At 49.4% G+C, this 17,131-nt stretch overlaps 1 protein-coding gene across 19 annotated transcripts in view; it reads left to right on the plus strand.

Annotated features, from left to right (window-relative positions):
- Positions 1 to 17,131, plus strand: part of LOC100122401 (RNA-binding protein Musashi homolog Rbp6) — a 542,632-nt gene that overhangs the window by 1,236 nt on the left and 524,265 nt on the right. For all 19 annotated transcript variants that reach the window (XM_016981711.2, XM_016981715.2, XM_016981718.2 and 16 more), the window contains exon 2: positions 1,378 to 1,418. In XM_016981711.2, the coding sequence (XP_016837200.1) occupies positions 1,378 to 1,418 (41 nt within the window). The remainder of the gene's footprint in view (positions 1 to 1,377; positions 1,419 to 17,131) is intronic.

The following is a 17,131-nucleotide window of genomic DNA, read 5'->3' on the forward strand; positions in this document are numbered from 1 at the left end:
CCGCTGCAGCCGGGAGGGACGGAGGAGTCTCGGCAGCAGCGGCAGCGGCGCTCACGTGGTCGATAAGCGGACGGGATGGGTGGGTTGCGCGCGCGCACGCGAAAGGGGAGAGCTGCGGCTGCTTTAAAGCACGGCGCGAGAGAGGGCGGAGGAGGGGAGGGAGACTCGGAGGGGAGCCTGCAGCAGCGATATGTTCGCAGCTCTCTTCTGCGACGCTGCTGCTGCTGCTGCTGCTGCTGCTTCTGCTAAATTACGATGCGGGAACACGTGGCCGTGACGCTGCATCTTTCTGTCCGTCCGCGAAGGAAAACAAACCGACGTCGGCGGCTTCGATCCTGCACCGCTCCCTTATGTACTCTCCGTCTGCGCTGTGTGTCTGTCTGTCTGTGTGTGTGTGGGTGAGTTTTTTTTCTCATGCGAAGCGCAATCATCGCGCCGAGTCAATCGGACTTCATTAGCCGGACTGCACTGCGGCACGTCGGCGTCTAATCAGCCTCGAGCTCTCGACATTCCGATACACACGCCCTGATCGATCGACCCCCCGCACACAGGCGAACCCTATAGACCAGCGCTCGATTTCCATAAGGCCTCTGCTGGAGAAGAGCCGCGCCGATCTCTCTGCGGGAAAATTGGCTCTCACGCGCGTGTAAAGACGCACCGTCGGCGCTACATCGCCTATTCAGAGAGAGACAGACACTCGGAGGGAGGGAGTGCATGCATGCTAGTGGGTATATAGCGCAGTGGTAGTTGAGCATGGAAAATCGATGCCTGGCTGCTGCTGCTGCTGCTGGCCTCCGCGAATACGTCGGCGACCACGTGACGCTCTATACACCGCTTCTATGTGTGTGCATGGGTGTGGATGCCGACTCGCGCTGGAATTCGCGCGGGTTACAGCACACACGCTGTGCGCACAGTCGTTGCAGTTTTCGATATACTTAGGAGATCTCCTGCCTGCTGAGGTATTGAATAATCGTCCAAACTTGCTCCGGACAAGTTTTAAGTGGTTCGTTTCGTCATGTACGTGTAACATCTCCGCAGGCACGCGACCTTGCGTAACGAGAGCTTTTCACGGAATCGGAGTATATCGGCGCGACGAGATCTCTTACGGATTGGGGGGAAACGTGTCAGTTTTATCGGACGCGCGCATTATGAGTCGAGTGGAGAAGTAAACAAACGATAACAGCTGATTCGAGTGGACGCAGATAAAGCGCTTTTCACGCGCCGAATTCCTCTGTACTTTCCTATGCTGCGTTGGTTGGTCGAGACGACGTAAATGACACTATGTATAACTGCGCCGCTTGCTCTGCACACATTTCGGCAAGCGGCTCTCGAGGCTATGCGCAATGCTGACGATGGATGTCTCTTTTATTTTTTCAGGAAAATGTTCATCGGGGGATTGTCTTGGCAGACTAGTCCAGGTAAGATTTGTCCGAGCGACTGTCACGTCTTTCGGCGCCGCAGCCAAGTTCGGAGAAAGCAGCAGCGTGTCGATGCACATAACGATTGCGGGACACACTTTTGTCTAATCCAAGAAAGAGAGAGAGAGATAACGGATGCAGCGGCTGCGATCATCTCTCCCGAGAGCAGCAGCACGAGAGAGAGAGAGAGAGAGAGAGAGAGAGAGAAAGAGAGACAGATAAGCTCGAGGTTATAACCCGGCCGTCTGCAATTAAGTCGGCCCCTATCTCTATCCGTCTTGTATACGCGAGAACTTGGCTTCTAAACAGCAAAAAAATCGACGCATCAGCAGCGGTATTAAATGGACTCGTGTGCACATACACGCGCAGTTTGTACAGAAAGAGAGACGATAAGACTTTCGGCGGAACACAAACAAGCCGTCTAGATTCTCACATTGGACTGGCCTCTCCTTCGCGCCACCGAGTCTCTGGACAGCGAAAATAGGTGGCGCGTATGGGCCTTTGCCATTTCCTTCATCGGAATCTCAGAGCCCAGGGCACAGATAGCGGTATGTCAGAGCTGCCTTCCGTTGGACCTGCTTAGGGGGCCGCTCATGCTTTAACTACACCCGCTTACTTGTGTTCGCTGGTTTAGGTCTGCTTATCAGTGTTATCGGACGGGCCTTACCAGTGCCGGGCCTTTTCTACTGCAAAACAGAGCATCCCTACCGACGCGTTCTCTCTGCCCGCGTAGTTTTCCGCAGCCGATGCTCTCAAATCTAGGCGAGGGTACAAAGGCGTCCGTTACACATATAGCGAAAATTTAGGTTGCGCTTGGGTAACCGATCATCGTGCTTGAATGGCCGCCAAGCCTCCGCTCATCGGCCGGCCTTTGGCCTTGGACGCACGCGTCTCTCGTGTGTGTGTGTGTGTGTGTTGGTACAGCGATTTATCGGGGGCGCGCGCTGTCGACGAGCGTTGAATTTTCTCCGAGCGATGATTCGGAAGGCGGCAGGAACTTCGGACTCGAAAATATTATATACACATGCGAGTAGACGTCGGGTATACAGCGAGTTATACACTGCAGAGCGCGCGGGGAATCGATCGCGCTCTCGCGCGCGTTCGTTGATACGAAAGTGACACACTTTCCGCGAGTTGTCATCTCGTGTGTATCTTGCCGGTGTAATAGACGTGCATCGGAGAGGGAGAGATAAATCTCACGTGCGCGACGGCAGTTTGCTCGCGCGATCGCGTTCGTTTGCAATTATAGGGAGAATAAAAAGGCTTTCACCGCGCGCTGGAAATTCAGAGTGTGCGAACGAAATCGCCGATTCTTGATAGAGGCGAAAAAGCGTATCGTCGTTGGATTAGACGATCAATTAGAGGAAGATAGAGAGTCGCGGTGTGTGTCTCTCTGACGCACGTACTGTTTTCGCGCGCTACTCGTGTATTAGCAAGTATTATCAAATAGCGCTCAGGGTCCTTCTGCAGCGCAGCACAGCACACAGTGGTGAGTCACGACACGAAAAGAATACGAGAAAAGGAGAGCGAGAGAGAAGAGCTAGCAAGGCGGAGCACGGGCTCATTAGCGTTTATTTGCTGTCGTTACATAAGTCATTCTCTCTTTCTCTCTCTCTCTCTCTCTCTCTCTCTCTCTCCGTCGCTCTTCTGTCTTCCTGCTCGCTCGCTCGATCGCGCTCGTTCATTGTCTCGGCCTTACGTACGGTATTGTCTTGCCTCTCTGTCTCTCGTTGATCTAGCTCTCGCTGCCGCTGCCGTTGCTGCCGCTGTGTATTGCTTGTGTTCCATTTCTATCTCTCTCTCTCGCTCGCGCTCATTGCCTCTCTCACTCTCTCTCGCTTTTGTGTACGCGCGAACTCGTACCTACTGCGGAATCTACGCGATCTCGCGAATAATTACTCCGTTTGGAAAATTCCGAGTCTTGGAAAAATCGGGAGTCGTCCATCCGAAATGAGAAAAATTCGCACAACGCACTTCTCTCAATAAACGAATATTCGGCCCTCCCCGCAGCTCTGCGAGAGTAACAGCGCGCCGGCATTCCAACGTAATGCGCTTTTCCCTCTTTTCTTCCGCATCCGTATCTTGCATTATTTATTGCCCTCCGGCGCTGCATCGAGAGAGAGAGAGAGAGAGAGAGAGAGCCTCTCCCTCCCTATCCACTTGAGCAGCGAACTCCGAGAATTCCAAGAGTTAAACGCGCCGCTGCTCTCGTTTCCTCCTGCCGTCGGTGCGTCCATCGTTCGTTAGGAGAAACTCTCTCTCTCTCTCTCTCTCTCTCTCTCTCTCTCTCTGCGCTATATATGTATACGGTTATACGCAGCCCGCGGGATCGGCGGCAATCGCGGAAAACGTCCCGCGTATATGTGGGATGCTCGAAATCGATCGGAGGCCGCGCTGGACACACAGGCTAATCGAAATACGGGAAACGCGCGCGCGCGCACTCTTTCTCGGTTACAACCTCCCCATTGTCATCAGAGATTGAAAGAGGTCGTCGTATGTGTGCATTGTGCACGTCACGAGAGTCGGAGCTATAGGCGCGACGATTGCGCCGTCTTAAATCGGAGCTGCTATAGGCTTCTTTCTATTTCTGGTCTCGCTATTCCATAGCCCTAGATATACAACCGCGCACTTCCGATTATGTCTCTCCCGCACGCCAATCGATCGTCCACAGCTTATTCCTCTGTTTTTTTTTCTCCAGAGATATCACTAGAGAAACTTCTGTTTCAATTCCGATGTATTCGCGGAAAACTTTTCATTCGCTCTTCTCATATGCATAAACTTGCGGCGCCTTATCGTGTTTTTTCCTTCGCCGGCGGAATGCCAATTTTCCCGAGCGAAACTTTCCCCATACGCGCCGTGATTCTCGTTTACCCCTTGTGTTTGTATCTTGCGTAAATAACGATCGCGATAACTTGCGCCGTATACATTTACGCACGCGACGAGTTGGCAAAGTTGCATCGATTTTTCGACGACTGAATGAAGTCGCGTAACACTACGTCGTCCTCGTGGTGCTTGTGTCTCGCGGTTTCTATATAATGGATGCGCAGGCTCTTGGAATAAATAGCGCTGCTCTCGACTTTGTTTTTCAGCGATTTATCGATTGCACGATGTTTGTGTGCTTATATGAATGAACGAGGCTAAAAATGCGCGGGCTTTTTTGCTTTCTCAATGAAGAGGAAAAATTTCGATCCGCAGGTGTTAAGGAGAGAGGCTAAAATTAATCAGCTTGTGGGAAATCAGATTAGATTAGATCGATAGCGAGAATTTGCTCTCGATCGAAGAGAGGAACATTGTAGTACAGATAGAGCAATTAGTCGGCGATCGAGTGCGCGTTTTTTCTCGAGACCTGAAGTAAGAGCTCGGCTCATTGTTCGTTCATGGAAAAATCTCAAATGCTCTTGTTTATTCGCCGAACAACGATCGATTGTGTGCCGGACGCACAATGCGAGAACGCACAGACGTTAGCTTTGTGCGAACGAGAATTGATTAGTATCGACAATCTCGAACGTTTTAGAAAATTCATCATAACCACGCGCACACGCATATCGGTATAATTGTTATTAGTGCGCGAGAGCGCGCGCTAGAGAGAGAGAGAGAGAGAGAGAGAGAGAAACGGCCGCGATAGCAAAGTCCATTACAAGAAAATAGAGCGATAAAGTATACGGCTCTAATGCTTAAATAATGCCAGCAATTAGCTGCGCGCCGTTTACGATAGCGCTGCACATAATCGTCGCGCAATATTTCGCGCGCACTACGCGCAGCGAAATATAGCCTTTGACATTTTCTTTCGAAGAAGCTCTCGCATATATACGTAACGCCTTTTTTTGCGCGCTATCTGTATCGTTAACCGGTTCGCTCCTTTGTATTGTATGCCCGACGACTTATCGCCCCCCGGACACGTGTTCGAGACAAACGTTGACTCGTGTATGTATAATGTGTGGATTATGTACGCACACCTCTAGAGAGAGATTTGCGGAGGAAACGTCGCGGTTGGGAACATTTTTGTTAACTCGATAAAGACGGATTATAGAACCGTTCGCAAAAAAAGAGCGTCGATTCTCCGAGACGGAATTTTTCGAAAAAATCAGCCGACTGCATCCACACACCGGCCCATGGGAGAAACGTATAATAATAATCGGCGACGGTTCAATTTCTCGCTGAATGAGCAGCAATCGACTTTTTCGTCGGCGGCTCGCTCAGCGCGCGCTGCACTGAAAAAAAAAACGCTGCCGCGCGAATTTCGCCGTGTATATAGTCCCGCGCGCTTGGATTTTCATCGTGGGAGCTCTCCCTCTCTCTTCATTTTCGTCTCTTTTTTTCGCGCTCGCGCGGACTCATCACCCTCTCTCGCAGCACCGCGTATGAATTATGCATATCCGACTCCTCCGCCTTGGGACCTTTCGAAAAGAGGGCCGGAAGTCGAGGTCGAGATTTATTTCGGAGTAAACACTTATGCCTCGCGCGTGTGTATGATTAATCGATTTGGAATGTCGCGAACTAGCGGCTATTAATCAAGCCGATTGTGTCGCTGGAATTCATAAATCGCGAAGATCAAAGGCTGCGACGCGGCGCCAAGATTCTCGAGATTGAAAAGTTAGCCGAGTAATTCGGATGATTACCTCTCGTGTGCGCGCGCGCGCGCGCGGACTGAGAGCTATACGCGAGAGGGTACACGCTCTGATGCAATAGAGCGAAACTGCAGCGTCGGTAGCAGCAGCGACTCCTCCTCGAGTCTCTCTCTCTCTCTCTCTCTCTCTCTCTCTCTCTCTCTTGCTATTTTTAACCGTAATTGCAAGCCGCTCGCTTTAATGGCCGAACAAGCAGATACCGAGAAGGAGAGTGAAAGCGGAAGAGGCCTCGCGGAGGAAAATCCGCGCGCGGTTGACCGACTGCTGCCTCTCGGGTTATTAATCGAGAGATGCGCGAAATCTCGCTTTTCCATCAAAGGGCCTAAAAGCTACATAACCGTGAAAAATTTTCCTCCGAGGCATACGTATTTGGCGGGCGGAGCAATGCGCGCGATCGTTGAAGAAGAAGCTTGAAATAAAATACGTTCCCGTCTGGATATTATTTTCTCTGGAAAAATAGAGGAAGGAGCTGAACAATTCGAGTATTTAAAAAGATATCAGTGACATAAGCGCCGTCGAGTCGTATGTCCCCATTGTTCGGAGGCCCGGGCACAATGGAGGCGCAGTTCAGCTCTCATCTCCTCCCGTATTATTTTGACAGACTACACGGAGAGTCCTCGCGCTCACGCGTATTTAATCGAGGTCAGCGAATAATGACTCCGTCTACTATATAGTATACGTACACTGAGAGAAATTTGACTTTAATAATTTGGTAACAGACAAGCTAGTAATTTTTACTATCTTTCATTGTAAAATTCACTATCAAAGATATTCATTTTTACTATCTCGGATAGTAAAAATTGTTACGGTTTTCAAAAAACTTAATTTTTTAATTTTCACTACCTAAGATGGTAAAATGTACTATAAAACGTGGGGAAAATTATAATATAGCCGGTAAGGTTTGAATTTAATTTTTTTTCTGCGGTAATCTGTATTTTAGTTGACATTTTACGTTTATTTTATAATAATGAGTTTCTGTGTCTATTGATTTAACTTTATTATTTATTAATCGTCGTTAATGTTTATTAACTTTAGTTCGTACGTCAATTAATACATTAGCTAGATCTGAAATTTTTTACGTAACAGATCTGTTTAGGTAAATGGTCAGCGCACTCGACTCTCATACCGGAGCTCCGAAGGTTCGATTCCCGTCGCCGCAAAAAAAATTTAATCTCTTTCTTTCTTCCAAACATCATAATAATAATCAATAAAAATAATAAATAATAAAGTAATAACAGCGTGAAGTACCTAAGAGGTGTGTGTTAAATATAGAACTAAGCGAAATTGAAATTAAATTTAAAAAAATTCGATTTCATCAAAAATTACTATCTTTAGATGGTAAAATCTAATATCTTAAAAGTCTGTTACCAATTTATTATGAAAAGCAGTACAAATTACTATCCCAAATAGTAATTTCTACTATCAAATTTTTCTCAGTGTAGGTACGCGATCGGGCGCGTGTCCAATAATTTCCAGACAGCCATCATCATCGGTCAGAAGAGACACTTTTCGTCTTCGCTCTTATGCATACTATTATATGCTAGGCGCAGGGGACTCGAATTACGCAACTAGGTCGAAAGGGGCGCCTAATTTATTCGCGAGCATGTATTTAACGTACAGCTGTACGATATTCGTTAACGGACACACACATACAGCTGCATGGGCTCAACGACTCGAGAGTGGATACGTGCGGCGTCTTCTTTCTCGCGCAGCTCGCGACGTAATCGGTATGCGAGTTACAGTAGCTGTTTTCTCACGAGGTGCTTCCTGCTTTTGTGCGAAGAGAGAGAGAGAGAGAGAGAGAGAGAGAGAGAGAGAGAGAGAGAGAGAGAGAGAGAGAGAGAGACGACTCACGACCTCGCCTACAATGCTCTCGTTCGTTGTTAATGGCCAATTTCATGAAACAAAAATGTACGATCACGCAGGTCGCACACCCCTACATGAACATTATCCGAGCGTATTCCGATGCGGGAAAGTGAAAAACGCACATGCGCCACCTGGCGTCGTTGTGAAGAACCAAATATCCGAACAAGGCCAGTCCAAAACGGTTATGCAGAGACCAGAGCATTTTCGCGCAGCCTCGAAATATGCATCGAAACATACTCGCTGAAAATCCCTGAAGCGACCGCGAGGATCTTTTGTAGGCGCAGCAAAGCCAGTTTGACAATTCAATATAAATTTCTAAAGCCAAATAAAACGGCTTTTCACGCGCGCTGACTTTGAATATAAGATTATATACACGTATAAACCACTGCCTGTTCGTGAGAGCGAGAGAGAGAGAGAGAGAGAGAGAGTCTTAGAGTCGGTGCTTTCCTCGCGCTTTTCCCCGAGATAAGAGTAATCTCGCGATGAAAACAGCTGCCGCGATAATTCAAACTGATCCCGCCGCGCGTAGAAGATACGTCTCAAAATATACGGCGTTAAAAATTTCCAGTATATCCAGCTCCAAAACAAAAAAAAAAAACAATACCGCGATGCGATAGTCTCATCGCAGTCCAATCCACCTTGTCACTATCGGTCCCAGCGCCGAGTGCAATCGTTGCGTAAACGCCTATAACATCCTTATCTCTCTTCTCATACCTAAATGCAGGCGAAAAAGAAGAGCAAAAGCTCTGCCTCGACGATAATTCACCGGCGACTCGTGCCGCCTTTTGCCGCGCGCATGCTTCGAACTAATGGAACTGTACACTCAGAGACGAGTATCTCTTGATAAGATACACACACTGTTTTCTCTCGTCGCCGATGACTTTTTTTTAAACGCGCCGATGCATACGCGTATACGGCTCCGTGTAGGGGGGGGGGAGATTAAAGCACATTAATTATATAGGCGAAGCGAGAGAAACTCGTCTGAATCAGTGCCAGCGATAGAAGTTAATCCTTTGCCACGATGTACCGAGCCATGCGTGTGCGCGCATTATCGCGAATTAAATCGTAATGAAGCGTTTAATGAAAAGTTACGTTCCATATTCAGTTCGAATTTTCGGTGCGTGGATTTTATCGCGCGTTAAAATAAAGCGTTATTTGGAAAGATATAAATAATAAAAGCTGTGGACACTCGCTACAAAGGACCGAAGACGTAGAGAAAGCGCTCGCAGGGATCTTGTAAGGGGTCAGATCGGTTGGCTCGCTCTTCATCTGGCTTACCAGCGTGAATGGGGGAGCTTAAGATAGCCGAGAGCTATAGGCAACCGGAGCGCAGCAGCCTGACCTATGTCATGCCGCGATAACGGCGATCGCTCTAGCTCTGCATATATACATATAGCGCACTTCATTCATTATATCGTTGGCTGGATAATACCGCGCCGACTCTCCCCGCGTATACTCGTGCGAATTTTTCATCGGCTATAAATAAAGCGCATCGTATGTGCGTGCGCTACGTCGGGAAGTACATCAGTCGCCAGATGGGCGGCTCGCGCTCGCACGTGTTTTATTCGCATCTCCTCGCGCGACTATGACGCCGGGGGTCCAAGCCGAGCGCGAAAGATGGATCGTCGCGAGCGTCGGCCGCTGGAGCGTAAATGTTTACGCGCTTCGTTAATAGCTTGAATTATCCTCTCGGCATTCTCTCAGCAGCTGGGACGCGGTTTCATAAGGATGAGCCTTTGAAAATAAGTCGCTCGATTATTCCATTCGAGAGAGAGAGAGAGATGGAGATTTCACTTCCTAATACCGGACCCGGTGTTTTCGGCAGTCCTTGACTTCGCGAACGGATTCCCATTAGCCTCTCCCACGCAGCGGGTGGTACTTCATTCGCGCTGCGCTAATGGAAAACTCCCTCCGGGTGATATGCGAATGTGGATCAAACATTAATTCCGCGGAATTTCGAAGGCATAACTAGCGTATAGCCCCATATACTGATAACCGCTTCCAAAATTCGCGCTCGCTTATAGATGTGTGGCATTAGAGCCGATGCGGCGCGGGTGTATCGATCGGCTCGCGCCGCGCGTTGTATACGTTTGCACGTCGGCGATAAGAGCGCGAATTGCGTCACGCGCGGCGGAATTTCGAAGAAATAATAAAGAGCCGCTTTCGTAACCCTCCCGCGCAACTGCACGCTTATACGGGGGATGATTGCGGGGTTGTTTATACGAAAGTTACGCGGTGTATGTTTCGTTTTCGCGCGGTTTTCGAGTGATGCTTCATTGACCCACACGCACGCGTGAAAAAAGCCGAGTTCGATCACAATATCGGAGGTAATTCAACGACCCCGCGCAGCCAGGGCGTGTTTTCCCTATACACGCCGCTCTCTCTCTCTCTCTCTCTCTCTCTCTCTCTCTCTCTCTCTCTCTCTCTCTCTCGCGGCTTAATGGAACATTCGTTCTTCCGCTTGTTTCGCTCTGGCTTTCTATTTATCTTGCTCCAACTTTCCTCCTCCTCTCTCTCTCTCTCTCTCTCTCTCTCTCTCTCTCTCTCTCTCTCGCTCGCTCGCTCGTCGGGCATCAACCAGTTTCTGTTTATTCTTGTCTATTTGTCCGTCCGTCCGGGGCGAGCGTCTTACCCCCTCTCGATTCTCGTTTTTCACGGTTTTACCGTAATTTGCCTAGTCTCGGCTTTCGAGAACTACACTGTACATCCCCCGCTGCGTCTTTTATCCGCATTGCACACAACGTCTGCCAACTTTTCTATATAATCGATTTCACCTTAGACTTCTTATTTTTATACGCAGCGCATTCTGGGATGTAGCAGTTTATCAGACTGTATGCGCCGTGTGTACTCGAATCAATCGGCGAATCTCCCGTTTCTGAGATTCTAATCGCCGGAAATTTGTATTCATACATATCAAGGCGCTCGGACGGTTTCAATCGTTATTTCGTTGCGCAAAAATCGAGAGGGAGACCCTTCGTGTCCGTCTCGGTTTTTACTATCGGCAGGTTGTATAACAGCGTCAGCGGGAAAAGCCATCGACTGTCGGTTTATCGCGCGACGGATTACCTTTTTCCTCCTATCTGCGTCGGTGAATGATTTTTTCTCTCTCTCTCGTCGTAATTTGAAAATCGCTTTATTATCGGCTGCGACGTTCAGCTCGTATATTATTCATAAAACCAGGATCGCTCCGGCTTACCTAAGCAGAAAAAACAAAATTTAGTCGTGCGTGAAAATAAAAGGTCGCGGATGGACGTAAGTGTATGCCTACGCGCCTGTATTATATTATATCCATAAGGGCGTTTCCATCGCCGAAACTTTCGAATTCAAAAAACCGAATTCTTATAGTCTCTTTTCTCCATGTCAAATCAACAAACTATCGCCCCTCGACGAGTTAGCGCCACTTACACACGCCCGTGACTTCGAGGAATCCCCCCGGCAATTCAGCGCGCGAGTCACGTACTTCGCGATTTATTTAACGGCGAAACAAAAGCTCGCGGGGGTAGCGAAACACGAGTCCATTGGCATGAAGCATGCGCTCGGGCAGTAACGCTCGCGATAACAGCCGCGTAAAGCAGCCGATTTGAGGCAACAGTCGTCGTACTGTATGTACAGCGCTGCGCAAAGTGCCGTTTGAACGCTGTTGTCACCGATTCTAATTTAGATAGCGACGCTTAACCGCCCGCTGACAATGACTACCGCCGCTGCTTCTGTACACTCTTGTGTGTGTCTCTGTTTAGGGGGGGGGGGGGAGGGATAGCGATGCGACTCATATTTCCTCGGTGTCGATAGATCGATACGCGTCAGCCTCTCTGTCTCTGTATGTTTATAACGAGGTCGCGAGAAATTCGAGATTAAATCAATTACCGGGCACTTTTGAATAAATTTCGACGGCGTCGTTAATCGCGATTTACTGCTGCTCCTGCTGCTGGGAATAAAAGCCGTCGAGGCGAAAAACACTCGAGAGCAAGGTAAATCCGAGCGGGCGGTCGTCTTAATGACATATTTATCGTTAAACGCGAGGTACAAGAGAGCAAGAGCGCGAGGGAAAAAAGAGAACGCAGAAATAAATGATGAAGGGACGCCGCCGCCGCTGAGCGCGTTATACACGAAATGCCCGCTCTGTATACGCCAGATGTCATTATATCGATTCGAGATATAATGGCCGCGGCATTCCTGACCTTTCGAGATTCCTTCGGCCGTGCAGTGCAGTGTATATGCGCCAAGGGTCCCATTACTCGCGTATTTGCCTTTGCTCGCGGGGGGATTGCTTTGCTGCACTTCGTGTTTTTGTTTGCGCACTTGTTTCGCGTCGATCAACGCTGCTTTTTTTAACCGAAATTTCGCGACCTATTTGGATTTCTTTGGTTTTTTGAGCGAACGGAAGGAAGGTGTCGAGCGCTCGAGGAACGATAGAGTAAAAGAGACGAGGGACAAATGCGGAGGTCAAGGGTTATCGCTTATCCGCACCAAAGATACCCCAGGCAGAGCGCAGGCGTAAGACAGAGCGTAGAAGCGTCGCAGCAGTTTCCGATCTTCGGCACATCGCAGTCATGAAACTCGACTCGATATCGGCGCTGAAACTGTTACGCGGCGAGGCGACTCTCCTCGGCTGCTGCTACTACGATTGCAGCGCAGGATTTGGCTGCCACTTGTTGAGTAATCTACTTAGCTCCTTGGGAAAAGGCTAGCCGGAGATACACACAGAGAGAAGAGCGAGGGCGAAACAAAAGGACGAAGGGGGAGGTCAAGAGACAGACGCAACGACGTCGACGAGGGGAAGGTCGTCTCTCTGTGATTTCGGATCTCTCCGCTGCATCAAAACCCGTCGCGCCGATAATTAATCGAGAGACCTGAAATTAGCCGAGGCGGCCGCGGCGCTAATCCATAGAGCATATCCGTCGCGCGTACCGCAATTACTGAAAAATTACAGCCCGCCGCGAAAAAGCTCATCTACGCTCGGGCTGTAATTCAGCGTTAATTTCGACGCGCGCTTAAAATGCATTTTACGAGAGAGTGAGCGAAACAGTTAACGTTCATTAAAATGGACAGCAAGCGAGCGAGCGAAAGGCTTAATCCTCGACGTCTGATGAGTTTACCGCCTCCGCGCTCTCGGCGACAAACTCGGCTAAATCCACTTTGCGGCGAGTCTTATATATTCCGCGTCGTCGGAAGGCTACCTCGCGGGAATATGAGCCGCTGTGCACCGCAGGCCGGGAACACGCTCGCGGTAAAAAGTAATTACAAGCTCCTTTTGGAAGCTTCGAACGTTACGATTTCGAAGACAAGGATCATCATCCGGATTCCCAAGACCCGAGTCACGCAAAGTATTCGAGATACGCGTATCGAGCAGAAGGATTTTTCGCGAGCTGACTCAGCACCGCGAGAGAGCGTATATAAAAGTGCATCGCTCGCAAGCTCGCCGCGGCCGCTCTCTAGTTTTAAATATCTCCCGCCCATTCGCGCGGCGGACTCTCAATACGTCAAGGCGGCGAGATGGCGGCGGCCGCGCGAGAATAGCCCGAAGCGCCGGTATTTTTAGCCGCGGCCGGCCAAAAGCGCCCCGTACACGCGCGCGCAAGCTCTCTCTCTCTCTCTCTCACGCAAGTCCAACAAATTGCACGTAACGATCCGGCGAACGCGCAATAAGCGACGCGCTTTTTTCTCGCGATTTTGCCTTCGCTCCACGTGCGCTTTATATTGCGAAATATAGTTGACGATGTTTTTCGTGGAACGATAAATCAGCGCCGCGCCAGATACCTCAGCCGAGAAATATCGTGTTTGTTTGAGAGAATTCGAGCTGTCAAACGCGAGCGCGTCGCCTATGCATCAAGACGGCCGGGGACTACTTTATATACGCGCGGAGAGTTCAAAACAAACAACAATGCGTTCAACTGCCGCTTAATATTATTCCCTCGCCACGTATACGTACGCGCGCGTCTCGCTCATTAAAACGTCTATTTTTGTTGCTGTGAATACATCACGTGAGCCGAGGGACTGCTGCATGTATATGTATATATGAGCAGAAAAGCGGCCGATGATTACTCGATCATTAAAAGAAGGACACGCGACGATGGAGCGAATCAATGGTCGCTGATTGACTCGACTCGCTCTCGGCGTTACGTGACTCGTTGCTGTTGGAGCAGAGCGTTTGTTTATTCGAATAAAAAAGCGACCCAAGCACTATGCGCATGTGTACGTATGTATAGAAGTGGATCGAACGCTATATTTACGACTATGAACGCGTCGCTGTGTGTGTGTACTGGCTCTCGTGTACACACGGTCGTATAACGCGGGCGAGTTTCTTTTTTTTCGGGGGAGGGTGCATAAGCCCGCTGAGCCGTTCCGCGTATTTTAACGGAGATGTGTTTATTGTCGCTCCCTCGCGCATTATTTGGACTGCGCGAGAAATTAGTGGCCGAGTCGATTCGTGTTTATCGGCGATGGGCGCGCGCTGAATTTTAAACGTCTATATCAGCATAATTTCGATATAAATATTGCGATGACGCCGATTCGAAGCGAAATTTTCGCGTTAAAAACTGACGTCTCTAGCGTAGCATACAACTACTTAACTTGATCGCTCTATCCGGCGCAACGAACGCAGCAAAAAGCTCCGATAAAATCTCGTTGCTCGCGATCGACTATCTCTGCTCTATGCATAGGATAAAAGCGCTCGGAGAGAGAATCGCGATGCGCCGCGCACAGTACATACGTATAGTTTATAGAAGATAGGGGGATCCACGTACACACATGTGTGTGTGTGTAAGCGGCGTGTAAATGACATTACGCAATGTGACGAGAGCGAGCGCGAGAGAAGAGCCCAATCAATATGGCGGCATTAGACTGCCGCGCGGAGAGTCACGTGTGTACACGCGCGTCACGTACACGAGTTGCTGCCGCTGCTACACACATGACGAATGTCGGTTAAGTGCAGCCTAGCTACTGCGCTGCTGCTGCCCGGAGATGACAACGAGAGACTCGTGCGTGTGTGTTTCGGGAGACCGTGAACATTCTCCGCGATTGTTATCGTTATTTCTCCGGATGATGTAACCCACATTATACTTTTTGTTTCTGTTTTTTTTTTTCGAGGGTGGGAGAGAAATTTATTTTCCAGCCGAATTCATTCCGCCGGAAAATTGTATCGCCAGCGAGCTGCGTTGTAACGCGGCGAGAAATTACGACGGTGCGCTGCGCGCGAAATGACAGCTACTTTTTTTGCGAACAATAAATGACTCTGAAATAACGCCTGCAGTACGTCGCGATGACGAATTGTGGAAATTTTCGAAAAATTAAAAATCCCTGCCTTCGACCGATCCATCAAGCGAGATCTCACAGAAGCCTTTGGGATTATTATACGCTATATAGGTACCGGCACTTGAATCATTAATACCGCTGAATAGCTCGATTATCGCGCACATACGCGCGCTCTACATTTTCCGCGTTTCATCATGCTATTGCTCTCTCTACAATGCTGTTCTCTCTGCCGAGGAGTATAACGAACCGGCAAATTGCGAGAGGAAAAACGCGATTCGGAAAGAGTAAGTGCAGGCTGCGATACGAGGAAAAAGTGGGTATACGAATGTAATTTTAAATAATAATGTCTAAGACGGCAAGAAAAAGCAGCTCTTACGTACGATGTTACGTGGGACTTCTCGACGAGTATGTATAAATAAATCCCAAAATTAAGGGTGTATAGACAGCAGCAACATCGCGGAAAATCATCGCACCGAATAAATTTTCAATCGCGCGAGAAGCTCCCGTATACGAAAGCCGCACAGCGGATAGAATATACCTCCGTAACGGTATCGCTTACGCAAACACACATCCTCCTTCTCCCGCATCACATAAGCCACTCCCTTCATCCCCCTAATCAATTATTACCATTTCCCCCGAGAGCTTCGCGCGCATAAGACACCTCTCTCTCTCTCTCTCTCTCTCAACGCGCAATCTCTCCCCGCGAGTCTGCAACAGAGATCTTATTATCGATTGACGCGGCGTTCAGCAACGCTCCAGAACACCCACGGACATAGGTGTATTCTACACGTGCACACAGAGCAGCTCGGAGGCGGCCGTTTCGATTTCCAATTGACCTCTTTCGATATAATCGAGCAGCTCTCGCAATTGTACATCGCAGCCATAGCGCGCCGACGTCACCTCCGACCGGTCGAAAAACTCGGCCAGGTGGAAACGCGACGGTCCGCACTTCCTGCGGCTGCTTACGCGTTATTGCCTGTATTATAACCGGCCGCCGCTGCTTCGTGCTTGAATGCTCGCTGCCGGCGAAATTCATCATTTCGATGCGCTAATCCGCGAGCGAACGCCTATACATTTTTTCTATGCCTCTTTTTTCATTTATACCGCGAGTCTTTCCGTTACAGCGCAACGAGCGTAAAATGTATTGCGTCCGGCGGGAATCGGCGCTCTCGGCTACTGTATACAGATATACACACGCGCAGTGGAGGAGGGCGAGCGATAAAAAAGAGCCCGCGCTTGCGAAGCTTTATTTTTTGCGCGCACGGGAGCCGCTACGATTACTTGGTAAAAATCGAAATAAAAGCCGCGCGCGCATACGCGCGTTGCATTTCCGTCTTCCCTATATCCCTCCCCGCGAAATTCGCGAGCGCGACAGATGCGCGAGTATCAAATTTATATCCGGAGTAATTATAGAGACCGCAAAAGGCTTTCCGATAAAGCTCTCTCTCTCTCTCTCTCTCTCTCTCTCTCTCTCTCTCTCTCTCTCTCTCTCTCTCTCTCTCCCCTGAAAAATCCAGGCAAAAGCTCGGCTATAACGCAGAGCGCGGCGCATTTGAATGAAAAAGCGAGCTAAGACCGCGGAAATTTATACTTTAATTACGGAGCGGAACGGCAGGCACTTCATGAATATGTCCCGCCTGGAAAAGAAAAGCTCGTTAAAAGCTCGCTGGCAAGAGGCCTGCTTCGACTTATTAGGAATCTCGTATAACCTCCTCGCAGTGTGTACACAGTGAGCAGCGGCGCGGAGGGCTTACCTCGGGCTATACAGTGTAGGTTCGGAGACGCGATGGTACAAAGTCGAGGCTGTGTATACGCCGTACAACGAGGGCGTAAATCAGAGCGAGAGAGAGAGAAAGCCTGGCCCGACGGAATTAAGGGATGCCGCGCGCGGCCTGCCAAATTAATGTAGCGGTGTCTTTAATTAGACGGCTCCGGAGAGCCCGAGCCAAATGTCGCATTCGTGCACGC

This window comes from Nasonia vitripennis, chromosome 2, assembly GCF_009193385.2.
Source record: "Nasonia vitripennis strain AsymCx chromosome 2, Nvit_psr_1.1, whole genome shotgun sequence".
In the NCBI taxonomy this organism is placed as follows: domain Eukaryota; kingdom Metazoa; phylum Arthropoda; class Insecta; order Hymenoptera; family Pteromalidae; genus Nasonia; species Nasonia vitripennis.